The 27,396-nt window shown below is 39.8% G+C and overlaps 1 protein-coding gene across 3 annotated transcripts in view; it reads right to left on the bottom strand.

Annotated features, from left to right (window-relative positions):
• Window positions 1-4,670: 4,670 nt before the first annotated feature.
• Window positions 4,671-27,396, bottom strand: part of LOC125126265 (zinc finger protein 474-like) — a 55,037-nt gene continuing 32,311 nt past the window's right edge. For all 3 annotated transcript variants that reach the window (XM_047778495.1, XM_047778494.1, XM_047778497.1), the window contains 2 exons: window positions 7,953-8,133; window positions 4,671-5,190 (listed from right to left, as the gene is read on the bottom strand). In XM_047778495.1, the coding sequence (XP_047634451.1) occupies window positions 5,039-5,190; window positions 7,953-8,133 (333 nt within the window). In that variant the 3' untranslated portion in view covers window positions 4,671-5,038. The remainder of the gene's footprint in view (window positions 5,191-7,952; window positions 8,134-27,396) is intronic.

Below are 27,396 nucleotides of genomic sequence, written 5' to 3'. Positions count from 1 at the left end.
CAGATAATCCAAGATACCCTCCCCATTAAAAGCATATATATATATATATATATATATATATATATATATATATATGCTACACCCGTAGCATGAGGCAGTTCCAGGGCCAGAGATTGAACCTGCAATACATCAGTGACCCGAGCCACTGTGGTGACACCAGATCCTTAACCTGCGACACCACAAGAGAATTTTTTTTCTTTTTTTAACTTTTTTTTTTTAAAGGTCCATAACCTTAGTCACATCTGCAAGATCTCTTTTACCCTGTAAGGTAACATATTCGTAAGTTGGGAGGACTAGGGTATTGACATCTTTGGGGCCAGTATTTTGCCTAACACATGAGTCAGTGAAGTATATTATCTCAAAACTATTGGTCTATAGCATCATCAGGGTGAATCAGTGTTGGAATTTAGCCCCCAGGAAGCCTAGGACAGGTTTGATTTTTTTACTTGCAGTTGGTTTATATCCACGCTAGCTTCATCTCATGTTTCCAGAAGTAGAAATTAAAGGCATTATCAGGGTTCCCATTGTGGCTCAGTAGGTTACAAACCCAACTAGTCTCCATGGGGATTTAGGGTCAATCCCTGGCCTCGCTCAGTGGGTTAAGAATCTGGCGTTGCCACAAGCTGCTACGTAGGTCATAGATGTGGCTTGGATCTGGTGTTACTGTGGCCATGCTCATGGCCAGCAGCTGCAGCTCTGGTTTGACCCCTAGCCTGGGAACTGCCATATGACACAGGTGTGGCCATTAAAAAAAAAAAAAGGGAGTTCCCGTCGTGGCGCAGTGGTTAACGAATCCGACTAGGAACCATGAGGTTGCGGGTTCGGTCCCTGCCCTTGCTCAGTGGGTTAACGATCCAGCGTTGCCGTGAGCTGTGGTGTAGGTTGCAGACGCGGCTCGGATCCCGAGTTGCTGTGGCTCTGGCTAGGCCGGTGGCTACAGCTCCGATTCAACCCCCAGCCTGGGAACCTCCATATGCCGCGGGAGTGGCCCAAGAAATAGCAACAACAACAACAAAAAAGACAAAAGACAAAAGACAAAAAAAAAAAAAGAAGGCGTTATCAGAGATACTCTGGATTCTCGTGCTCCCAGCACCTCTTCCTGCCACCTTCCTCTTGTACCCAAAAGGATTAGTCGTTGAAGCTTGTACCATTCAAATTCAACCTTGTGGGGGGTTTTAAGAAATAAGTTAGCCTGGGTATAGAGAACATAAGACTTTATCACACTTTTCCGTCTGAGTGTTACCTATTGAATATTTTTATAACACAAATGTAAAAGAACTGAGCATAAAGGTGTACCATTCTTTGCTAAATTAGCAGTGTTTTTCCTGGTGTACATTCTCTCTACACCACCCAGTTTGGCCCCTGCTGGAAACTTGATCATGTTTCGTGTGTGCTGTTTCTTACAAGTGCCGGAAAACCTTGTCTCCATCTCTGACCACGGTGCTTGCAGAGAGTGGGCAGGGCAGCAGAAACAGGCACAGCTGTTCATGTGGGCCAGACAGAGTTAGGAGAGAAATAATAAATGATAAAGGAAGGTGGACCATTGCCAGAGGAGGGAAAGGCCTGGTCAGGACTGGGGAAGGAAAGGGCTGAACTTCCTGTCCTGACTTGGTATGGCATTAAAGCCATATGAGTTGGTATAGACAGAGGTGTAAAAAAGAAATGCTGCTAATGTCAGGAGCAGATATGTGTAGAGAGACAAAGAGCTGTTTGCAGGTTTTCAGAGGTGGACCACTCTGTATGTCTGCCTTCTTTCTCTTTCCTGCTCACAAATGGGTCTGCTTGTCAGTAGCAGCTTCTTCTTCCTCTTCTTTTTAATGATTTTTATGTTTTCCATCATAGTTGGTTTACAGTGTTCTGTCAATCTTCTACTGTACAGCAAAGTGATCCAGTCACACACATATATATTCTTTTTCTCACATTATCCTCCATCATGCTCCATATCATAAGTGACTAGATATAGTTCCCCGAGTAGCAGCTTCTTCTTGTTTTGTTTTGTTCTGTTTTTAAGGGCTGCACCCACGGCATACAGAAGTACCCAGGCTAGGGGTCCAATCAGTGCTCTAGCTGCCGGTCTACACCACCACCACAACAACTCAAGATCTGAGCCAAGTCTTCAATCTACACCACAGCTCAAGGCAATGCCAGATCCTTAACCCACTGAGCAAGACCAGGGGTCGAATCCATGAGCAAAACCTCATGGACACTACTCAGGTTCATTGCCACCAAGCCACAATAGGAACTCCTGTAGCAGCATCTTTTTTTGTGTAGAGATTCAGGCTCATGTTCCCCTTGCTGAAACAGTGTCACCTGGGAGTCATCCTTAGAGATACTGGGACCCCACTTGTACATACTTCCAAGGCCACCTGAGAAGCTCCCACACAGCTCTGAGAGATGTCCCTGCTTACTCACAGGAGGAGAGTCTCCCTCTCCACACCCCTTCTGAGGACAGGCCTGCTCTGTCTCCAATGTTCCCTTGTGATCGTACGTGCCCTGCGACTTTGATGTGAATTCAATGTACAAATGAGCAGCAAGAAATCTTGGAATGCTTCTCATAACCACAGCTAGAAGGAAACTCAACCAAAGACCATGCAGCACCAGTTGACAGAGCAGAGAGAGAAAGAATTATATTGCTGCCGATGCCTGCAATAACATTACATCACAGACCTGTAACTGCGTGAGCGAGGGTCTGAGCTCCAAGTACCTTCATCTGGGGTCTGCTCTTCATCACCGAGGAGACAGTCTATAGGAACCATGGCCAGGATGTGCCAAACATTGCTGAATAAATTAGTATTATTATTTTTAGAGTGCAAATATCTGCATGGATGTAAACTGATTGTGGGGACGGTGGTTGGCAGAGAGCAGGTAAGCTCTTTCCTGTTAATGGCGAGATTTTGATGACTTGCCTTGATGATAGATGGGAACCCTTGGGTTGATGTCACTGTAACCGAGCTTGCTCGAGATTTGTTGGCTGAGATGGAAGTGGGAGAGAAATCCCCACTGCCAGCACCTTGAGGTATCTCAAGCTGTTCCCTGTGGAGGTGATTCTTAAAGAACTATTTAACCACTTTAAGAACTCAGATTTAATAACCCCTACAGATAAAGTTGCTTTGTTTTTCTCCTGCTTTGAAAGCAAAGCACCCAAGAATCTCTCTTTATGACCACAAACAGCCACTCATTTCCAAAGTCAAAGCCAGAACTTCTTTCTTTCCCTCACTATTTGGACTTCCAAACATTATAGAATGCAGTAGCAGCTTCTGAAATACAATGCAGTTCAAACGTTTGATTTTAGCCCAGATTTAGATAAACCCAGACCAGGAGTCAAACTGAAATCATGCTAAAATTCCCATTTGCCTTGGTTACTAAACGTTTGTTGGATCATTGGTCTCAAAGTAGTTAACCTTATTAAGGATGATATCTAGCACAAAAGGCAGGGAATAAGGTTGTGGGTTTGGAAGTCCAACAGTCACAAATCTGTTTTCTTACTCCAATCCTGAACTCAAGTTCAGTGTGGCCTTCAGTTAACTATTTTAGTCTGTCAGTTTCCTCATGTGTAAAGTATGGATAATATCTACTTGTAGATTGATGTGAGATTTACATAAAGTGATAAATAGGAAGCACTAAGCCCAGTGCCCGACTCACAGTGCACTCATTGCATATGAGAGGTTATTGTCATCTTGTTAATGACAAAAGAACTAACCCATCAACTATATGTCATTAAAGGCTATGTCTTTTACAAGATGCTTATTGGGGGATATATAAAAGGCTATTTAAAAAGTTCATCTCTTGCTCCCTTTGGAACAGGAAGGAAAAACAGAATAATTAGCATGATTATTGTAGCCTAACCTTTTATAATATGCAGATATATGACAAAATTACTAGGTGAAATAAATCTGCTTGCATAATTTGGAGTTAACTGTGCTGTGTAAGGTCATGAATGCAAGGCTTGCAGGAAACTGATGGGTCCAGAATGGGCCTGAAATTCAGCCATAAAGTGAACAAAGATCTCAAGCAAAACTGCTAGGAGCCCAGGCAAAGCAGTGCTGCCTGGGGGAGCAGAATTTCCTGGGCAGAGAACCTCCCTGACCCTGGCCTCTTCCCAGGAGAGTCCCGCCTCTCTGAATACACATTCAAGGACTCTCAAAGCCAGAGCAGCTGCACAACCCACTTATTGTGCAGGGGCCTTGGGTGGGGAGACCAAGAACTTCCTGGCAGTCTTTAGACCTCAACAATAAAGCACCTATAAGCCCCGAGGAGGGCAAAGAGAACTCCTGCTGGACTTCCTCTATAGGAGGAGGGAGCTAGCCTCCACCCATCTGACGAATCACATCCCAGCAAACTCCCAGCATATGACACTGGCACTGATGCTCAAGTTTCCCTGTAGCATTTGTCGCTGTTGGTAAGGGAGTACGTGTTAGGTATGGTCCCAGTACTTTAAGCCCTGTGCTCTTTTTTATATGTCCCTCCCGTTGAATCATTTTATGGAGCAAAGATGATTCCCAGGCACTAACTCAATTAAAAACATTTCCCTGGATCAGAAAAAGCAGGGAGTGGCACGTTATTTCAGAAAGCACAGGGATGGGAGGGAATCCAGTTTTTCCCCAGACCAAAGAGTTGCCTGAAGTCACCACCCACCACCACGCCTCTATTCAGTGAATAATAAGTCCTAATTGTGAGGCTCAAGATCTTGTTTGGGAAAACAGACCAGAAGAAAAATGGCAGCAATCAGCTCTGAAATTTCCTGGAGATTAAAAATGCCAGCTCTGATGAGGCACGACCACGTGTGATTCTCCCCGACAGACAACCGTGTGACAGGCGAGGCCCGTGGTGTGTCTAGACACACGCACAAAGCTGCTCGTTAAAAGCAGTGACATAGTGGTCATGCCAGGCCACCAAAGCACCCATGCTCCACGGCCTTTGGTTAATTCCAGTTTTGCTTGTTTCCTCTCCTTCCCTCCTTTTTTTTGCTTCCCTACCATAGCCCAGCTTTTTCAAAAAGGATGTAATTCCTGTAACTCTTTCGTAGGGAGAAAAGGCTTTACTTGGCGACTTTTGGTTTACAGGATCGTTGGTGAACAATCAGTCTGTCTGGCAGGAAGGTACGCCCGCAAATATAACAGGGAACCAACTGGCTCTGGGCACTTGTCCAAGCGGCTTCATTTAAGGCATCGAGATCATAGAAACCCTTGGCTGAAAAGTTAAAGAAAAACAGAAAAAAAAAAAAAAAAAGAAAAGAAAAGAAAAAAAAAGAAGAAGAAAGAAAGAAAAAAAGAAAATGGGAAAATGGATCAGTTTTCATTTTGGAGAACCATGCTCTACTTTTTATGGAAAATATTTTCAGGAAATACCTGTTGACTGAGGCTTTTAAACAAATCTATTACTTTTGCCAAAAAAAAAAAAAAAGTGCTGCTCACTCTTTTAAGTGTTGAGAACAGTTAGCTATGAACCAGAGGCTTTTTAGTCCTCAGCTTTAAAAACGGAAAGACCTTGTTTTATGTGTTGTGATATGCATTCTTCACTAATTATTAACATCTTTGCTTATACATTATTATCTTGCAAATATAACTTTTGGCTTTCTTTCAGTTCATTCTAAATATAAGCTAACAAAAGAAAAAGAAAATGTATTTGTATTTGCCTCTTCTGTAATCCTTCAGTGGAATGTTTTTAGAGGCCAAAACTGACAGTTGAGAGTGAATTTAAGATGAATTATATCCTAAAAATTTATCATCTCTTTATGGCCATAAACTCAGAAATTCTTTAAGTAATTAAAATGAAGAATGCAAACAGAATAGTTAATCTGATGAAAAGAAGTGTCCTTAAGAAAACAAGGAAGACAGCTGAGAAATGTACAATCTTCATTGGCAGAGCATTGGAAAAAAGGCATATGGCTTTATTTTAGAGAAACACTGTGAACTTTAGCTTTAATAAACCTTATTTAAATAGAATGGCTTCAGCATATTAAATTAACTATGCCTTAGAATTGCCCAAGATATGTCCCACAAAATGTAGCTGGGCACTCAAAAATATATCACAAAGTTTAAACAAAAATTATTTTCATAGCATGTATTTCTTCACTAAAGCTCAGCCAGTTCTCATATAACTTCTATCTAATGGCTCACACAACCATAGCAAACCTTAGATTCTTTAACAAGTCTACTAGTATTCTTTTTTTTTTTTCCTCCATGGGAAATTAAACTTCAGCACAACAGTACAACCTAAAATTTCTCCATTGGATAAAGCAAGTATTACTTAGTATGTAGGATAGGAATGTATATTTTGAGCGCTTTAAAAACAGCTGAAAAAAGAATGGCACTGACTTTCTCCTTACTCATATGAGTTTTTTAATACGGACTCAAAAACTCCAGAGTTTTCACTGATTCTCACTTGAAGATGATTTATCACATTTCTAAACATTTTAGGATTTGGACTTTGGATCTAGAGAAAGAGTTATTGGAACTCTATGACTATTGTAAGTCCATGGGATGGAAAGGGGAATGGGAATTCTCTTTGCCTAGAAAGGAAGGGTACCTTCAGAAATAACAATAGTATGGCACCTAGAGGAAAACTGCAGGAAAGTGCAATTATGGGAGTTGCCTTATCCACCTGTCGTCAATAACAGAAGAGTGAACACTTCAGGGCTTTCAAAACAGTCATTTCTCTCACCTCTTCTATAACTGTGGTAATTGTGGTCAAGCAGAGAAAGTGATAAAGATAAGAAGTGAAGGGAACATATTTTTGACACCAAATGAGAAACGCTGGGAAGAAGTGTTTCAAAGAGGTAAACAGGCTCTCTGAGCAAATGCTCTAAATTCAATTGATGAATATTTTCATCCTGAGCTTTTTTTCCCACTTGCATGCAGGGTCCTCTTTTTGGCAAGGACTGTGAAGAGTTAGGTTCCAGCAGCCTCTAGAACTTGATCATGACAATCTAGAATCCACTCTAAAGGTTGTTTTAAAAAAACTCTTTTTGGGTCTATCTCTAACAAGAGTGTTTTGGGCTAATTGATACTAAATGACCTCCAAGGACCTTCTGGATGTATAAATCTATGGTTACCTAAAGAGAATCAGTTAATCGAATGATACTTCTCTTAAAACCAAGAATGGTTTTCCTTTGAGGAGAATCAGGGGATCGACTGGAGAAAATGACAAGGGTAGAAACACGATATCTGAGTTTGCAGGGCAAACATTCTCTGAACGACTTCATCTCATCCTACATGAGTAAGCATAAGGCTCCACAGGAGGCCACACACGGCAGTTTACGATGTTCCAGCTTCATAGGGCTTGTGCAGTGCTTTACAGACTATTAATTGCAAATTTACCAAAATCTGGATATTTCGTATAGATGTCAAGATTTCCAGGTTCTTTCCTATTACTGAAAAATATCCTCACGGTAAACTTAAGGCTAAATTTCTTAATGATGACACCAGCTGGAACGGGGTGGCCGCTGTTCCTTTAAGGACAGGTGGTGTTCTCCAGCTCCTCATAGCCCCCACTTTCCCTTTTTTCACACATGGATGAATTTATGCAATTGTATAACCCGACTGGTGGACCCTGTAAGCATTTCACTTTAGTAGCCCTGCTTTATGAAAACTAAGACACAGTCATATTGGAAAACAGGTTTCCAGCTGTGCTCAAAGGTTTTTTTAAGCTTCGTGTTTTTTAAGTATTGTCTTTGATACTATATGAAAGTAATATCTGAGAAATAGAGTAAATTCCAGTGAGTACCTCTTCTTGTACAATATGCCAAGATGCAGTATCTTTTTGTCTCAGCATCTGAAGACAACACTTTGAGCCGACATTCTGGAACCATTTGTTGTATTTGGCTATAGACAAGGCAGTGCACGTTGCTGATTTCAGTTGTTTGAACAAGTAAGAAAAGAGTACCACTACTTTTAGGTTTAGAGAAAAAAGTCTTCTCTTCAACGTGCAAGTTTTTTCCCCCACAAACTTACCAGTTATGGTCCTGACTTCCGGTTTTTTTGGTTCTGGCCTCCTTAACTCTTTAGGCAATAAGTTGTTTTCGTTATGCCATTTTTTCAGACATTGTGGTTCATGGATCGCAATTGATTTTGTTCCATATTCACGACCACAAATGTAGCAAACAACTGTTGGTGGACGCCTTATCATGGTTGGCTGCAAGTAATGGAAAATATCTTTTAAAGTTCAGGCTTGGAAATTAAATTATCACATATTTAAATGAGATAGGCAAATCAATTTTTTTTTAAGCCTAAACTTTCTGGTAAGTTTAACTTTTTTTTTGGCAGTGAAGAGAATACACTACACTATCTGAGGAGGTTTGTTTGGGAAGAGAATAGGAAATAAAGAAGAGCTAATCAGAATTCTACATAGTGATACTTTATAAAGTGCATTTCTCATTTAATAAATGCTGATAGATTGTCTCCGGACTCTTCTCCATGCTGAGACACTACAAAGAGAAATCAGGTATGAACCACCCTTCAGGAACATCAGGCTCTAGTACAGCAATATGCCTGAGACATCATGACAGTCACAGAGAGTGTTTATAACAAATACGGCTGTGCCCTCTCTCTTTCCCTTGTGTTAACAACTTTCTGCTGCACCTGTGAGATTCTCTGTCTTTTTAAATCTGGCATAGACTTCACCTACAGGCAGGACAACTAATCAATTACAGATGGGAGGTGGTGAATACTTACACAGCTTCCTTACTCCGGCTGTTTCCATCGTCTTCCAGAAGTCCCCAGTGAGACTGTACCATAGTTGCTTATTAACACACTAAGTTTCCTTCTCTTCCCTGTCTCTGATCCCACTACTTTATCAGGGTTCCTGAGATCACTCTCCGCCACCCCCCCAAAAAAACCTACTTGAACCAGATCCTTTTCTTAACATTTGTTTCTGGGAGAACCAAATCTAAGCAAGAGTTAAAGATATAACCCAATTGGGAGTTTCTGCTTCTGCTAGGATATAGAAAGTTACAAGAAACATTTCTTCCACCTAAACAATAAGAACGAGCAAATATTCTATGGAATTATATTTTTTGATTACTGGATATTCCAGGTTGCAAGGTAAATTAATGAACTAAAAGGACTGCCTCAGTTTGCGGGTAGATCAGCAGACACAATAGAAAATCTCCCATACCCCAACACAAGTTGTCTGCCACAAAGAAAAGGGCAGGAGAGCTAAGTGTGAAACCTTCTGAGGTGCAGCACACAGGTACTGTCTACAAAAACTTTCCTGCCCACCAGGTCTTACTCCTAGTAATGGGGTGACCATCCTGGAGAGAGGCAGGAGCATTGAGAGAAAACCTCACCAAGACAGGAACGTAGGGCCTGCCTCAATGGGAGGGTAATCATGGAGAATTAGGCCATGACCTAGACCCAGATAAGAGCAGTGCACTGTTGAAGGAGGCGTGGCAGCACTAAGAGGGATTCCCTCTCTGCTGCAGGCATGTAGGGTCCACAGGAGTCTAAGTGGGTGGCAGAAGAACTGAGACAAGATGTTTGGCTCCAGGCCTTATACTAAATACAAGGCAGGAGAAATTTACCATCGGGGAATTTAAAGCCTAGAATGCATTGAATATAACTAAAAATGAAATATCTGAGAAGCTCAGATAAATTCAAGCAAGATACATAAGAAAAGAAAACTAGATATGCTAAAAAAAAACTGCTAAAAACCAAAGATAAGCTTGAAAGCTGTCAGAGAAAACAGAAACAATACATACAAGAGAATAGGGAAGCAATGATAAGAATTCCAGGTGACTTCTCATCAGAAAAAAATGAAGGACAGGAAAGAGTGGAATTACATTTTTAAATGCATAAAGGAAAAATATTAAAGTAATTTCAAAATTCCATATTAAGCAGAAACATCTTTCAAAAATGAAGGTGAAACTATGATATCTTTAACTAGATAAAAGGTGAAAGAATTTGTCCTCAGTAGAGTTGCTTTATGGGAAATGCTGAAAGAAATTCTAAATGACGAAGGAAAATATCAGCTAGAAATCTGGTTCTATAAGAAGGAATGGAAATACTAAAAAACGCAAATAGGTCAATAAATTAAAGCAATCTTTAAAAATTTTTCTTAATTTTTGTACATATCACTTTAGACTATGGGCTCTTTAAAGAAAAATAGTGAAAAAAGAATATGAAGTTTATAGTCTATACATGTAAAGTTAGAACAAAAAAGAGCACAAATTATAGGGACTAAAAGTTGGAAACAGATTGTTATAGAATTCTTAGATTTTTCTTGGACTAATTTTTTAAACGTAGAATATGACATGCTAAAGGTGCATTTTTCATCTGTATAATAACCAATAAAGCACAAAGTCATACAAAGAGGAATAACTAAAAAAATCAACAGGGAGAAAGAATAGTTTTTAATAGATTGATGAGTTAACTACCACCCAAAGAAAGATATGAAAAGAGGAATATAGGACCCACCTTCCGCCCACATGAACAAAAAATAGGTAGGAGGAAGAAGTGTAATTAAAACACCAAGGTGGTAGACATTTCTAAATATGCCAATAATTTCAGTAAATATAAATGGACCAAAGAACACAATTAAAAGGCATGGATTTATAGATTAGATAAAAAAAGCAAGTCCCAATTGTATGATCTTTATAGGAAACATATTGTATGAACATAAAGACACAGATTATGAGTAAAAGGATGGGAAATTTTTCATATAAATACTAAACCGAAGAAAGTAATATGGCTATATTACTAAAATGTAATTAAATTCAGAGAATGGAAAAGTTTCTTCCAGTTGTAAAGCTCAGGGAATGTTTTAAGGAGGTAGCATTTGAAGAATGGTAGATGACACAGACGGGAAGTGATGGAGAAAGATATTGTAGACTGAGGAAAGAGCATGAGCATAGCCCCAAGGACAGGAATTTGAAGGTAAGTACAGAGAGGAGCAAATAATTCAGCTTGCCTTATGCCCAGTGTAGCACAAAGAGCTAGAATCAAACAGGTAGGCTCTAACCATGCTCTGAACAACCATGAATGTCATGCTAAGATCTGGATTCTGCTTTGTTTTGTGATAAGCTTCTAGGCAGGGAAATACCATATAATTTTACTTCAGGAAAGTCAATCTGGCTGTAAAGTGACTAAAAGGATTAGCAGGGTAGCATGTCTGTGAGAGTTTGAGCACACATGGCTCTCGTAGGGGTAAGAGAATGATAGGTCCAAGAGAACACCAATAGTTTATTCCAGATAACAGGGAAGATGGTGATAGCACTTACAGAAAGGAAGAAATTGGGAAAGATGTTGAGGAAGGGGGAAAAATGGATTCTGTTCTGGATCTGTTGTGTTTGGCATACTCGTGGAATTTAAACATGAATACGTCCAGACAAAATGAAAAATAGAAGCCTATAATTCAGGATTAGTGGGATTCAGAGCTATTTTCCTAGAAAAGATGTTTAAAACTATAAAAATTCCAGAAAAGCCATATATAAAGAGTACATGGAGAAAAATTCCTGGGAGAACATCTGTAATGAGGAGATTTGAGCAAGGGAAATTGCAGCCCAAAAAGATAAATGTTCATGTTTGCAGTTAAAGAAACAGGGCATGGAGACAAGATATTCCATTCAGAATTCTGGAAACATTTCTAGTTCCAGAAAGTTGGTGTCATCAATTCTGTGGAATGCTACAGAGAGTAATGGGTGGTTGAGGAAGGCCAGTAAATTTGGTTGCCAGGAGATTATAAACCAGTAACTTTGGAGAGTTTAGTTCCAATGGAGTGATAAGAATAAAAACTAAATTGTTAGGAGTTAAAGATTAGGTCAGGAAGAAGAGGAATAAACTTTCCAAAAGTTTGCAGAAAGGAAATTTGAGAGATAAGTAGAGCTGAGGAAAGATTCGTTTTGTGGTTGTTTTTAGGACAGGAGTGTTTGGGGCAGAGAGAAAGAAACTATAAGCCTAAGAGAAAAGGGATAATTAATAGACAAAGACTCTGAGGAAGGGGGAGGAGATGAAATCAAGGGTGTAACTGAAAATGTTAACCTCTGAGGAAAGGGAAGAAAAATCAAATAGATGAAGTTTGAGGAAGGCTGCAGAGAAGGGAGAAATAAGAGGAGCTAATATAAAAGAATTTAGTCTTCTAATATGAGGCAAAGTGGTCTTCAGAGAATGGAGACACTTAAATTCTGGGAAATGGAATGCAAAAAATACTAGGATTAAGTACTGTGGGAAATGTAATAGTGATTCAATTAGGGAAGGATACTCACTGAGTAACAGAAAAGGCCCAGTTAAATTGAACTGCAAGAAATTTCAGCGGAATTAAATGACCTTTTTCAGTATGTCTTAAGTAGCACTGGATGGCATGAAAACAAACAAATCAAGTTGTCAATATAGTCTCCATTAGGGGAATACAACATGGTAAAATGTGTGCATGTATTAGAATCAGCTTGCTTTAAATTAAGACTGTTGAGGGTTCCACCTGTAGTGGAAAGAGAACAGGGCAAGATTATATCATAAGGAAACACATCGATGATTTCTATCTATCCAAGCAGAAACAATAGATTCTAGATGAGTAAATCTATGATGAATACAGATCAAGCAAAACAGAAAACAGAGTTACTCCCTGGATGATCCAAGTCTTTAAAGAAGTGCATTATTTGGAGTTCCCATTGTGGCTCAGTGGTAATGAAACTGACTAGTATCCATGAGGATGCAGGTTTGATCACTGCCCCTGCTCAGTGGGTTAAGGATCCAGCATTGCCATGAGATGCGGTGTAGGTCGCAGACGTGGCTCAGATTTGGCATTGCTGTGACTGTGGTGTAAGCCAGCAGCTATAGCTCGGATTCGACCCCTAGCCTGAGAACCTCCGTATGCTTGCAGGTATGGCCCTAAAAAGACAGATCAATCAATCAATCAATCAATAAATCTCCTTTAAAAAGTGCATAATTTGAGGTAAAATATTTTCATTCTATTATTCTATACTTATTGATGCCAATAGACTATATTAATCAAAATAAGTAGTTTTTTTTATCATTCCTTCTTTCTAGCCATGTAGCAAAATCTAACACCTGACAAGTGATTTTAAAAATACTTGTGGAATTCCAGGCTTAAAGAATAAAGCAGAAGTAATAATTTTCAAAACATCCAAAAATTTCTTACTATTCTTACATGTTTATTTACTTGAAAGTTTAATTAAATGCAAGCTTTTTAGTTTTAAAATGTTACTCTTTTGTCTTTAAGAATAATGAATTTTTTAAAATTCCATATGGAAAGTATGAACCAAATCTAGTATTTAACCAAGCGTATAAGCACAATAAATGGTATGGGTTATAAATGAAGGCATTCATGTCACATTATCATAAGACTTCCTTTGGAAGGAAAAAATTAGAAGGAAACAGGCAGATACAGAGGCTAGAAGACATGCACAAAATAACTTACAGTGATGTGAGAGAAAATTAATACCATAAAAAGACTAAGATGTTCTGTATTATATTTTCCAAAGCCTGCCCCATGCTCTATATTTGTGGTTGAACTGCAGTTGAACCTGCAACATACTCCATATTCTTCGGTTTTGAACATCTTACTCCCAAGCCATGCTCTAGGGAAGTGCAAGCAACCCAGACACAGGGCTGAAGAGAAAAATGCATCCCTATGGGTCTGAACAGAAGTAAAAGAACCTCTTTTATTGTTCATTTATTTCAAAATTGTCAGTCTGAAGCTTTCAGAGAAAGCTGACCAATTTCCAGCTTGTGGTTACTGCCTTTGCCCTAACTGCCGAGGCTTTACTCTTCAGCCTCTTCATTATTTTCAGATGAAACTGGATGTGTGGACGATGGAGAGGAGCAGAAGAGACCGTAACCCCAGAGGAAAGGGCAGAAGACCCCTTCTTGGCTAAGGTGCCACCGTGACTGAGCAAGGCAGGGGCAGGGAAGATGTGTCCAGGGCACTTGACTACATGGGGCCTACCTGGGCCAGCCACTCTGAAAGTGTAATCAAAGGAGGGCAAATAGGAAGTCAGTCTTTGCTCTGAAGAGCAAAGGATGAGATCAAGTCTTCCTGTCAACATCTCAGATAATATTTTTGGGGTGAGACCCCACGTTTCAACATCGGGATAAAAGATTTTTTTAAAAAAAACCACCTCTGAATCTCCGTAAGTACTATTTCAGGTGTGAACTGTTTTATGGGGGTAATTAAATGCCCCTCCACAGCAAGTTTATTAGGGCTTATCACAATTTTGCTTTTGTTCTTTCAGTTTCCTGGGAAAGTCTAATTAGGTTGGATGTAGACAGAGGCCCTTGAACATTTCAGGGAAGGTTTTCATATCTGTATATTTCTTTCAACTTGAATCTACTAACTTTCATATGTTTTCAATCATTTTGCTGGCCACTCTTGGAATTATTCTATTTTCCATGCAGCACTTTTTTTTTTTTTAATGTCTTTTCTCTGTTAGGAATGCCTCATGTTCAATCTTTTAGACCAGAGCTGTGCAATGCAAAGGAAGTGGACACTTGATAACTTTTCCCCTGGTCATTTTGTTGTGAGCCACAAGGGAAATCCAATCCCTTCATTTTGTTGTAGCATCACCATTGAATCAAGGGGGAAAGAATAAGGACCAAGAAAAGAGGGTGGTTTGCTAAAGAACCTTAAGAGAGGGTTTGTGAAAAGAAGAATGGACATGGTTCCAGAAAAACTAGACTAGGATACCTTTTTCAAATAGTTTCAAATAGCATTCGATGACCTCCCTGGTAGCTCAGGCTGAAAGGAAACCACGGTGAATTACACAACTCAATAGTTAATAGAGCTTATAGAAGGAAGAATAATAGTTGGTCAGGAGGCAAGATTATTCCTAACATTAAATATTACTGCAAGAACTTTAATGAAAGAATATTGAAAACTAAAATGGAAATAATTACTGGCACTTTTACAGAAGATCAGAAACATTCTACATTTGGCTATTTCTTATATTAATCCCACAATAAATACTAAGTAATAATAGTGTGGAATTGCAGTTATGTGATATTATTCATTAGGAGAATTAGGAGAACGTGCTTCAACGATGTAGTTTTGGGGAGATATGTTGTAAAACAGAAATTAGTAACATATATGGGGCCTTAAGCCGCTTTGAAAATCTAATGGCCGCAATGGCCATCTACCCAGAAAAATGCTCATGGAGAGAGAACTGTGGATATGATTTGGAATGACTGGCGGACTCCCTAAAACCCATCCATTAACCTCAGAAAGGGAGCTGTTGGGTTGTTAGAGCCAAACTTTTTCTTTCAAATAAATGTTCCTTTCTGTAAGGAGCCATTAGGCCCATTTAAATGCCTCAAAAAGTATGAGTTAAAGCCTGAAAGAACTTATGAAATATACCACCTCTGGCTTTAGGAAAATCTTAAGTCCTGCATTGCATAAAACAGTCCCTAATATACCTGTTGTCTTGATTAAGTATTAATAGTTCCTTCTTTTACTCTAAAATGTCCCCATTTGGTTGATAAATTAACAGTCACTTTTGAAAAACATCAGTAAAATATAAGAAATCAAGAGATGAAACAAAAATAGCAGAGAAAAAGCTCAGAAATATATGTGTGTGTGTGTGTGTGTATACATATATAGTCTTTTTAGGGCCTCACTGAAGTATATGGAGGTTCCCAGGCTAGGGGTCGAATAGGAGCTATAACCGCTGGCCTAACCACAGGAATGTGAGATCAGCGCTGCGTCCGCAATCTACACCACAGCTCAATGCAACCCCAAATACTCAACCCATTGAGCGAGGCTAGGGATCAAACCTGCGTTCTTTTGGATGCTAGTCAGATTCGTTTTCTGCTGATCCATGACGGGAAATCCAGAAAGCTCAAAAATATTAAAGCTGTGATTACAAGGCTGGCATTGACTCCACTTAAACACACAACTAAAGTAAAATGACTATAGAAATTATGGTTAGGGAAGAGAATAGAAAAGGAACACAACTTCACAAAACAATAAGACTTTAAAAAAAATGGGAAGAGGAGGTGTGTGAGAATGTTAGTGATGCCAAATTCTCCACCTTTCATGGCAAGCACCCAGTCAAAGCGGTATAAAACGAACACATGGGAGTTAATTTTTTTTCAAATTCTGTAATAGTTTATCTTTGTTTTTTTAACTTTAGTGGGTCCCTTAAAAAATAATATTCTTTTAGTAAATATATATTTTTCTGAAGTTCAGCAATATCATCCATTTCACTTTGGTTTCATTTTGTCAAATTCATCATATTAAATATATTATTTATTAATAATAACTTTGATATGATGATCTCAATTCTATGAAAATCTTCATGTCTATTTATTCATATGTTTATCTACATAGGGAGATGTCCAGAATGATATTCACTAAGGTCAAATTAATTTGGGGGTAATTTTTATGCTAATTTTATACTTAGTGAACTTATGTCATTTTTATAAGAACAATAAAATAATAAAAAAAGAATATCAACTCCTGAGTCAAAACTTAAGCAACAAGGGGAGTTCCCATTGTGGCTCAGTGGAAATAAACCCCACTGGTATCCATGAGGATGTGGGTTCAATCCCTGGCCTCACTCAGTGGGGTAAGGTTCTGGCATTGCCATGAGCTGTGGTGTAGGCCTCAGAAGCAGCTCAGATCTGGCATTGCTGTGGCTGTGGCTGTGTCTGTGGCCAGCAGCTGCAGCTTTGATTGGACCCTACCTAGCCTGGGAACTTCCATATGTCGTGGGTGTGGCCCTAAAAAGCAAAATAAAATAAAATAAGACCAAACAAAACCAAAATAAAAATGCCAAAACTTAAGCAGTTATTATGTAATTAAATCAGCCCTAAAAGGAAAAATTAAATGGAACCCAAATTACCTTCTGAAAATTCCTTAAATAACTGATAAAGGATGATATTCAAAGCATTACATATAGCACAGTTTAGTAACGTAACAAGTTAGTAACTGAAGTTAGAATTAACATTAGGAATGAATACTGCTTTGCATAGCATAAAAGAAAAATGCAAAATGAAAATACTTAAAATATATAAATCTATATTATTCCAATAATACTATTTTATTTTGCCAATGGTTTATATTTGAATATACATTAGTTAAACGCTTGCATGATGTAACAACTGAATCTTATAATTCAGCTCCATTACCTTAAAAAGCAGTAACAAAGACCTGGAAAAATAATCTCAAGGCATAATTTAGCACAAGTCTGTTTCTATCACAAGATAATCTAAGTATAGCTCTTCCTGATATTTTCATTTTGTTTAGGCTTGTTTCCCTGGCATGGCTGCATTTACTGAAAAAATGAATTCACAAATAACTAATGGGTTGGTAGGGTATGAGCCACCTTATGGTGAAAATGATAGCCAAAAAGACGATCTGGGGGATGGATGGACTGAACCATCCCCTTGGGTTCTAATGTTGCTCATTGTGGGATGAACTGACAAATCAACTTATAATTTTCAGTTTCCCAACTGCTTCCCTCCCCTCTGTGCTAGACTATGTTTTGTGCTAACTTGGCTAGTCTCATGTGATATCGGGAATTTCTGTGGTTCTCAGAAAGGATACAGAATAAAGTCTGAACACTTCCGACCCATTTCATTCATGCCCAGTCTTAGCCCCGTGGAAAAGGTCTGCTAGCCACATCAAACTTGACCCCATTCCCCAAGCTAAAGGCCACAATCCTCAACTTTGTAGCCTCCATGACTTTATTCATCTGCTCTTCCATCAACAAGCATTTAAATTGAGTGTAAACCCTCACCACACTGGAGGCTATGGGGGAACCCCAATGATTAGCTTTCAAACCAAATTCAAAGGCAAAATTTATAAGTGCCATGATACAGAGACAGACTGACCTAGGAGGCTCAAGTAAGAAGAAAGGGAAGAGTCTTGACCTTCTAGAAGCCAGTGAAGTGGGTGATATTTGAAATGGGTTTGATGCGGGGAGAACACCCTTGAACAAATTGCCAGACAGCATGACCTATTCCACAACTTTTTTAGTTGTACTCTAGAACATTAACACAAAAGCTTTGAAGTCCATGGTGGAGTAACTAGAGGAAATGTGAAATCAAGAGTCGGTCTATTTACCATAGGGCTGAAACATGAGTATCAGACCTCGAGAAAGCAGCCAAAGGTTGACACCTTTTTTAGGGTCTCCCTGCCTCTCATCTTAGTCCTGACCCCAAACTCCATCCTCTTGTCATTAGAAACTAGCCATGCTTCAGTAGCTGGGGAGGGATCTATCAGTACTAGAAGCAAGTACTTCATACACCAAGAGAGCTGCCATAGCCATGTTAAGGCATTGTATTATTGTGGGAGTCAGGCTGGCAATGAAAAAAGTATGGAACGTGTCTTGATTGTGTTGAGTCCTGAGTTTAAGGATAAAGATTTATTTATTACCTTTGAGACAGAATCAGAGCAAGGAATGGGCCAGATGAGGCAGTTTATAATTTTCACATACTAAAATATCTTGATTCTTCCATATTGAAGAAATGCAAACTGGTTTTGTCCTTACTGAAGTAGGCAGTACACTTAAGTGATAATAAGAACACTAATGCAGACTTCTGGTTGTGGCTCAGGGGGTAAAGAACCCAAAATAGTTCCTGTGAGGATGCAGGTTTGATCCCTGGCCTCTCTTGGTAGGTTAAGTATCCAGCACTGCTGCAAGTTGTGGCATATGTCACAGATATGGTTCAGATCCAGTGTTGCCATGACTGTAGCAAAGGCCTGCAGCTGCAGCTCTGATTCAATCCCTAGCCCAGAAATTTCTGTATGTTTTAAGGTGCAGCCTTAAAAGAGAAAAAGGGGGGAAAAAGCACTAATGCAACACTGGAAATATTCATGAATAGCTAAACAAACTGTAATCCCACCATTCAATGGACCATTAGTCAGCAATGAAAAATAACTACTGCTACTTGCACCAACATGGGTGAATCTCAGAATCATTGTGCTGAAAAAAGCCAGACACAAAAGACTACATTACTGCCTGATTTCATTTATATAAAATCTAAACTAAGCTGTAATGTTTAAAAATCAAATCAGGGGTTTCCCAGAGGCTGGAGGTAAAAGGAGAAATAAAAGCTATAAGGGATCTTTGGGTGTGGTGAAAATGTTTTCTATCTTGATTATCGTGGTGAAACAACAGATATGTAAAACTGTCAAAACTCATTGTATTGCATGTGGTTAACGGATGGAGTTTATTGTTTATATATTATTCCTCAGTAAATCTGATTAAAAATCACTCATGCCGACCTAATTTAGTGGAGGGTTTTTGAATGGCCATGATCACGCAATGCAGTCAGTTCAAAGTCAGCAGTACACATTTTCAGATGAAATTCCAAAATCAAATGATATATTATAGGGTGACTTTTGCCGGAAATTGGAGAATATTTTTAAGTGATCTAAATTCTAAATCCTTTAATTTGTCTCCCACGAAAGTCTCCAATTGAAAAAAGGGGAAGTTCCCAGTGGCTCAGCAGTTTAAGGATATGGTGTTGTCACTGCCGTGTGGCTCTGGCTACAGTTGTGGTGTGGTTTCCATCCCTGGCCCCAGAAACTTCCACATGCCATGTGCAGCCAAAAAAACAAACAAACAAAAAAACCCACAACAAAAACAAACAAACAAACAAACCCCCAAAACAAACAAACAAACAAAAAAGCGGAGAGAGAAGAAGGAGAAGAACTAGAGAAAATTAGAAAATGTTTTATTGAGCTTCTTTTCCAGGATTTTTTATTACTATTTTTTTTTTGCCAGAGAAAGTACACTAGGCAGCAGCTCCATTCACACACCATTTTACCCAGAAAAGTCCAATTCTAGGGTGTCAGGGCTTGAGCCCCTGCACCTGGGATGATATAAGAAAAGCAAAGGTAGCTTTCCATGCCCATGTGAATGGCATTTGAAATATAACTGGCAGCAGTTTCTCATATTCCAGTAAGTCATCTTGAAGAGGAACTTCAAGGCCCTTTAGTATGAGTGTGTGTGTGTGTCTGTAAGCATGTACACAAAAGACAAATAAGGCAAGTTAGTCATTTTCCTCAGCTAATTCAGGGAAATTAAAAGGCTCTGTTTGTGTCAAACTAGTTCCTCCTTTCTATTTCCCCTGGGCTTGCCTCTGACCTCCCTTCAGCCTACAGTGATCATTTTTAAACACACTCCTCTCAGGAAGAAAGAGCTGAGGCCTTTGGCTCTAGACAGTCACACAAGTTACCTGTCTGCTATCAGGGAACAAGGAAGCTTCCCACATCTGCACAATGGAAGGTGACGATTAGTTGGATTTATTGATCAGCTGGATTTATTTGCTGATTTGCTGTCATTGAAGCAGTTGGCCTGTTTGTGTTTTGCTTTGTTTTGTTTTGTTTTTTTTTTTGGAAAGGATATTTTAGTGGGGCTGAGCCAAAACAACCATATCAAAATGGAAAAGATATCTTTTTTTTATTACCAAATATGTATGTAAATAAAATGCCTGGCTCTTTCCCCCAAGTAACATGCTTAGCACATTGCTTAGAAACAAACAGCTATTGCTGAAAGTTTATTCTTTTTTTTCTTCTTTTAGGATCCCTGCATCGAAAGAACCACACGCCTTGTGTTCATTTGGGGACATTCATTAACCTAAGAGTCAAAGAGACATCAAGGAACCCAGAGGCGAAAGAACATCCTGGCCTGAACCACCCCTTGGAGTAAATTAGAAAACACACCTCCTTAAGACACTTTCAGACCATATGGTTGTGATCATAATGATACAAGTCACAAGATACAAAAATGTAAAATGGTGCCCATGGAAAGGAATACACAGGACAATCTTTGTCATGTCTCAAGATGTGGTCTAGAACTGTCCCTATATGTTGTTACATACTGCTTTTCTAATGGAGCATGACTGGTAATGAGCCCAGTCTGTAAACATCAGGGTTAAATCATAGGTTCTTCAACTTCACAGAAGTCAGTAAAACAATTGGATTCTAGATATTGATACTGAAGGTGCACTGCGAGCAGAAAGAAAGCAGAGACATCTGCTGAAACACAGCTGAGACCAATTTGGAGCTGAGACTGGCACTTCCCGGAAAAGCATTGGAAGAAAGGGCTGTCTCTCAGGAGGTGATTCAAGTGTAACCCAGATGCCATTGTTCAGGAAGAATGTCCTGATTACAGTCAATGTGCCAGGCACTGGGCTAGGGACAGAACTGGGAATTGACCCAGATGGTGGGCATGATCGTACCACCTTAATTTGGGAATATTTTAAAATTTTTTCCTAAGCTCTTTGCCTCAGGCAGTAAGTCAGGTTGACAGATGCCATGCCCCCTGAAATTAGCCAAGGAACGGAGGCAGGGCAAGAAACAGATTTGCTGAGTGGAGCATCATTGACTCCTCTGCCCACTGATAGGTTGGAACTCAGACTGGTTAGTTCTGAACACTACTCTCCAGATGGGAACCCTCTCTAGGATCCTGGGCTTTTTGTGACCCTGTCAAATTCTTAGAAAGTTTGGTTTCCAGATGTCTGAGCCACAAAAATGGTCTCATTGTTCCGGAGTCTCCAACAGGTGATCCAAGTGATGGCTGGCAGCTAGGGTGAGCTACTCCATGCCCAGGCATGACATATATATTGTGCCAGAGGTCCCTGCACACAATTACTACACAGCTATGTGTAGTAGTTGACCCGGATGGTCCATCTCGCCCAGGCTACCCCACAGAACTACCTCCCCTCTGCTTCACACTCTGGATCTCTGACTGTAAACTGATGGACCCACTGCCATTTCCACCAACAGACATCCATGTTTTATTTGACTTGCCCAATGTTCTTAAAAATTTCAAATGTGAATATCCTTAGGTGGAAATTACTCTCCAGGATACCACAGGCTCCAATTCCCGACTGCTCTATATACAGCTGCCCAAACCCTGAAAGCATATGAGCTTGCTAAGACTCTTAGCAGCTTATTTTTCCACTCCCTCTCCCCACTTTTCTTCTCAATAAAAGATCCAATGCCTTGGATCTCATTTCTAAGAAATGAGCTAAACTTATAGTTAATTTGCATTAAAGTGCTAATAGCTAGAAAAGGCTAGCTACCTATCTGGGGGATCTTTGCGTTTTAGCTGAGATTTCCTATGGTATCGGTGCTTTCAGTGAAGGACTGAATTTCTGGCTCTGGAATTTAAAATCTAGGGGGAGGTATTTTAGAAAAGAAGTGTTCAGTAATCCATTAGCGATAGACACACTGAAAATTCTCTCCTCTCTTTGAATATAAGCACTTAGGCAACTTGAACAGAACTTGACAGGAGGCATAAACCCTATCCATAGGCAAAAGAAGCCCCTCTGTGAAAGGATGAGACTGGTTTCCAAGGGCACATCAACAAAGTAACTGTGCATTAATCCTCTAGACATTCTCTTGCTAGAGGATTTTTTGCCTCCCCTACTTCTAGCTGGATCTCCAGCTAACAAAAACAGGGCTCATCCTGCCAGGGTCTGAGGAAGTTGTTATGGGACTGTGCAGCTTTTGAATGGATATCATTCCATCAACAGTGTTCCTCTTTCTGCATGACAAAATTAAATAAAGAATTTGGGCCTTAGCTTCTGTCTCAGATTTTCCACACTCCTGATCCCTCCTATTAAGCCAAAAATGAAATGTCTGTGGCTAGTGCTCAGGGCATAGCAGTAGAATGTAGTAAGGTAGGGTGGGAAAATAGAAGGGAAAGTTTTTCTCCCCTGTATTTGAGGAAAAAAGAGTAAAACCTCTTTTAGAAATCCTTGTGTATATTCCAATATTGAAAACATCTAACCAAGTAACAGCTAACAATTACAAGGCAGTTTCTAAGTGCCTGGCCCAGTACTAAGTACTTACATGCTCTATCTCAATACTTCCTGTAATAAGCCTCTGGCTAAAATGTAATATCTACATTTTACAAACCAGGAAACTGAGGCACAGCGCTATTAGTAAGTGGTGAGGCTGCTTTTTGCCTGGACCGTGGGTCCTCAGACTGTCTGTCACCGCACTGTGACAGGGAGGAGGGAGAAGCTGACACCTGACAGTTTGTCAGATGCAATTCCAGGTCCTTTGTGGGTATTGTCACATTTAACCTCTTGCCCTGGGGAACTGAGGCTGGGGGTGGAGGGATTAAATAATTTGCTCAGAGATTTGTGATTTCATTGTGCATCTGTCATCTGATTCCAGGTCTGATTTCAGCAACTTCTAGAAATGGGGGGCGGTAAGATCATCAGTGGTCAGCAGAGATCACATTCTGCCTTATGTGTCCACAGAGTCAGCCATTGCATGGATTTGAGAGAATCTGGCAAAAATCCCTATTTCTGCTGTCTTCGCTACCTCAAAAATTCATTCCTTTGGATTAAACACTGCTTTCTCCCCAGATCCTCTTTCAAAATGCAGATAGCCCCATGAGACAGATTCTTCTATGAAGAATATTAACAGATTTTCTCAACCCGCTTCCAGCAATAACAAGAGGTGGGGGTTGGTAGGAGCAGGGAGCTGCAGAGGGTGCTGAACAGAGAAGGAGACCCAGGTCACCCAAAACTATTCACAGTCAGACTTTTGCCTGCAGTCATTTGAAACACAATTTCAACAAACTTGACTGAGACCTAACGTGTATAATTAAGTTTCCATTCCCCCAGGCATGTCCTACACAAGCAGAAAAAGTATCAATAGCATTTTAATATATAGGAGTTAAGTATCAAACCTCAACAATCCCAGAGTTTGATTGTCTCAAAACCACTGGTATTTCACATTTACTTCTGGTGTTTTCAAACAATTCTACCCAAATGTCACATCTGGAAGGATCGTTGTTTGAAATTAAATTGTTTTTGGAAATCACTGGATGCCACGTAAAGGAATTTTCCAATCCAGCCTGTCTATTGGCCAACTATTAGAGAGTCTGCTACTTGTGATTTGGAAATTTGTTTTGCTCCTTTTAACAATAGGAAAGACTTGGCCATTCATTTGGAAATGCTATTAACAAACATATTTTCATGTACCTGATTTTTTAAAACAAACAATTGATATTTTGAATATATGGTTGGCATTTCACTTACTTGCTCATTGTGAGATACAAGGCTGAAAAATACAAGTCAAAGAATTCCAAATTAGAGCTTCTGTTTATGAAAGAAATACAATTTCTTAGCTGAAGTTTTTTTTTTTTTTCATATTTGAGATAATTTTTTTTTTCTCATCCCTTGGAAGGATATTGGTTAGAAAGTGAAGTGTTTGAGGTATTGATTTAATCTCTTGGCAAACTCTTGTAAGAATGACTTTCCTTGAAGAAAATGGATAGAAGTTGTCCCTGGTATCTGATTCCCATTCCCCTCAGTTTGGCATCAGGCCTGACTCTCATGGTCAGATGGCTTCCGGGCCACAGGGTAAAATGAAGCAATGGGGAAGAGATAAGAAAAACTTAAAAACGGTGGCATGCACTCAGTTTTTCTAGCTTCTATAGTTAGAGAGAAAAAAAATAATACATAGGCACTATCTCACCTGGAACTTGGAAGCTGAGTTATTTCCGATACTTGGTTTGTCTATGAGCTGTATGCTAAAGGATCCCCAGCTCTGGGGGAAGGCCCAGGAAAGAAGTTTTCCAATGAAAAGAAGAAAGATATCATTTTGGATAGGACAGAAAGAATTCTAACCCTAGGAGGGAGGTTTGGTTTTCTTTATCTTCTTCTTACCTTTTCTTTTTTCTTATCAGAGTTTTTGGTCCTAATCTCTTTCTCCCGCCTCTCTCTATCTCTGCCTCCAGCTTCCTGGAACTCTAGGTTGGTACCAGTGATATCTTTATCCTTAAACAAAGGTAGCCCTGGAGGTTCTGTCGTGGTACAGCAGAAACAAGTCTGACTAGGAACCATGAGGTTGCAGGTTTGATCCCTGGCCTTGCTCAGTGGGTTAAGGATCCAGCATTGCCATGAGCTGCGGTGTTAAGTCAAAGAGGCAGCTCAGATCTGGTGTTGCTGTGGCTGTGGTGTAGGCCTGCAGCTATAGCTCCAATTCGACCCCTAGCCTGGGAACATCCATATGCCACAGGTGTGGCCCTAAAAAAGCAAAAAAAAAAAAAAAAAAAAAAGCAAAAAAGCAAAAACAAAATACCCAAAGGTAGCCCATATATGAGCTGCTTGCGGACTTTGAATGACAGGGTCATGGCATCAGAGTTGGTGCTTCGAGCAGGATTATTGGAAACTTACCGAGTTCCTCCATTTATTAAACCTTTCTTCATTTTATAGAACTTCTCTCTCCCTATAAGACAGCCTGATACTGGTAAACATTTGGAAGAGACAATGGATGTAAGAAGGAGATGAATTACATAATATAAAGGGAAAGCAAAAGATGAGTCCCAAGTCAAATTGTCTCAATATTCTGTCTACTCATAAAGCTGAACTTGTCCTCACATCTCTGGTGAAATTCTGTTCACAGGACAATCACTTTTGTTTCAATAGGAAAATTTTCAAGGTTGTGTTACACTGACTTTGGTGGAGTTTCAAAGAATTTTGGGAGAGATTTAACTTGTTGACTTTGGAATTTGTATTTCTAAGAACTATGTGTATCCGTTCAGTCATTACTTAAAGATTTCCTAAGTATCTATCACTGGAAAATGTGGTTGCCTGTGTGTTTGGGGCTGGAAGGAGGGAAACGGGGGTGATATGGAGAAGAAGGTTTCAGAAGACACATGAAGTCATTTAAGCTAGATAAATTATTTGAGAGTATAGCATGTTGTAGTTCAGTACATTTTAGGCTTGAATAACACTTGAATTTATGCGGTCTTCTCCTCTCATAGAGGTTAAAATCTGTGTTTTTCTTTTTAGAGAAGCAGAAAGCCACATATTGGGGCACAAATACAAAGACACCTATTTTGCTTTCATCTATGGGCACTAGGAGAGGTAGCAGTAACTCTCTCCATGCACATGTGATATATCATTATAATTTGAGGTTGGTTTTTTAAAAAATTTTTTTTGTCTTTTTGCTATTTCTTGGGCCGCTCCTGCGGCATATGGAGGTTCTCAGGCTAGGGGTTGAATCGGAGCTGTAGCCACCGGCCTACGCCAGAGCCACAGCAACGCAGGATCCGAGCCGCGTCTGTGACCTCCACCACAGCTCACGGCAACGCCGGATCGTTAACCCACTGAGCAAGGGCAGGGACCGAACCCGCAACCTCATGGTTCCTAGTCGGATTCGCTAACCACTGCGCCACGACGGGAACTCCTTGAGGTTGGTTTTTAAAAAAATAAACATGTTAAATTGTAATTTGTACAGATGAGTATTATTCTTCAAGTTTTTATATTAGAAAGCTATATATCAATTGTTTCTCTAAAATGTGTAACCCCCCAATACATGCATATTTCACACGTTGCAATACACACAGATTCTTCTGGGTTCACTTCTAGAGCCAACAGTTACAGAAAACAGCAGTCCTGTTACCTTAAAGTTGTGCACTGTACATCTGAGAGCTGTGGGATCCTAGAATGCAGCCCTGATATGCAGGCATGGTTGGCACCAAGGAAAGATGAAGAAGTGGCCCATGGTGCTGGCTATTAGTGGCCCAGCGAGCAGCATCATCAGGGGGTGGTTTGTGAGGTCAAGGCTGGTTTCCATGACATTGGCACTAATGAGCCTGAAGAGGTGGACTAGGGCCACTGAGGATGATTATAAAGGTGAGAATCTCCAGAAGAATCACACTGAAGGTTTTTTCTACCACCTCCAAAGATTTCCAAGTCATTCTTGTATTTGGGAATCAAAGAGGAAAATGGTTCTAGAAGCCTTAATCTTGACTTCAGAAACTCAGTTTAAATGAAGGCATCAAGAGACAAAGGACTAAGTAGACTGTCAATAGTCACTTTTTTCCCTCTCTATGTATGTCTTTCTCTCTCATCGGATAGGCCTGATAAGTTTCTATTTTCACTGATAAAATATAAAACATAAGCTAACAGATTCCTTCCTCTTCCAACTAGCAACCAACAAACTTGCTGCCTTCATCTGCATTTGGCCTGCTCCTGAAATGGAGAAACGTCCTCTCCTATTAAACCCCTCTCTTTTGCATAGGCAGGAGTCCATCCCCCTGGTGCCCATTTCTCCTCCAGGTTTTACACTTACACTTTTACACTTTACTTACCACTTTTGTTTGTTTTTGTTTTTGGCTGCACCCATAGCATCTGGAAATTCAGGGATCAAATCTGAGCCAAAGCAGTACCCCGAGCCAGTGACAATGCTGTCCTTAATCAGTAGCCCACCAGGGAACTCCTCTTCTGCTTTTTTTAAACTTTCTTTTCTCTCTAGTGGATTATAATGTAAAATATTCAAATGTAGTCTATAAGCTTCCAGTTTTTAAGGGAACCTCTCTTAACCAAAAATCTCTATTTCTGGCTTACCCGTTATTTCTCTCCTAATCTCCAAGCCAAAGGTCTCAAAACACATCCTATCTTTACCATATGTATGCTCTACCCCCACCCCAACCATGATTCTGACTTTGTTCTTTTCTAGTTTATCAAA

The sequence above is a fragment of the Phacochoerus africanus genome, chromosome 4 (genome assembly GCF_016906955.1).
Source record: "Phacochoerus africanus isolate WHEZ1 chromosome 4, ROS_Pafr_v1, whole genome shotgun sequence".
In the NCBI taxonomy this organism is placed as follows: Eukaryota; Metazoa; Chordata; class Mammalia; order Artiodactyla; family Suidae; genus Phacochoerus; species Phacochoerus africanus.
The sequence above is the reverse complement of the archived record's forward strand: the minus strand, read 5'-3'. Positions and strand labels throughout refer to the sequence as shown.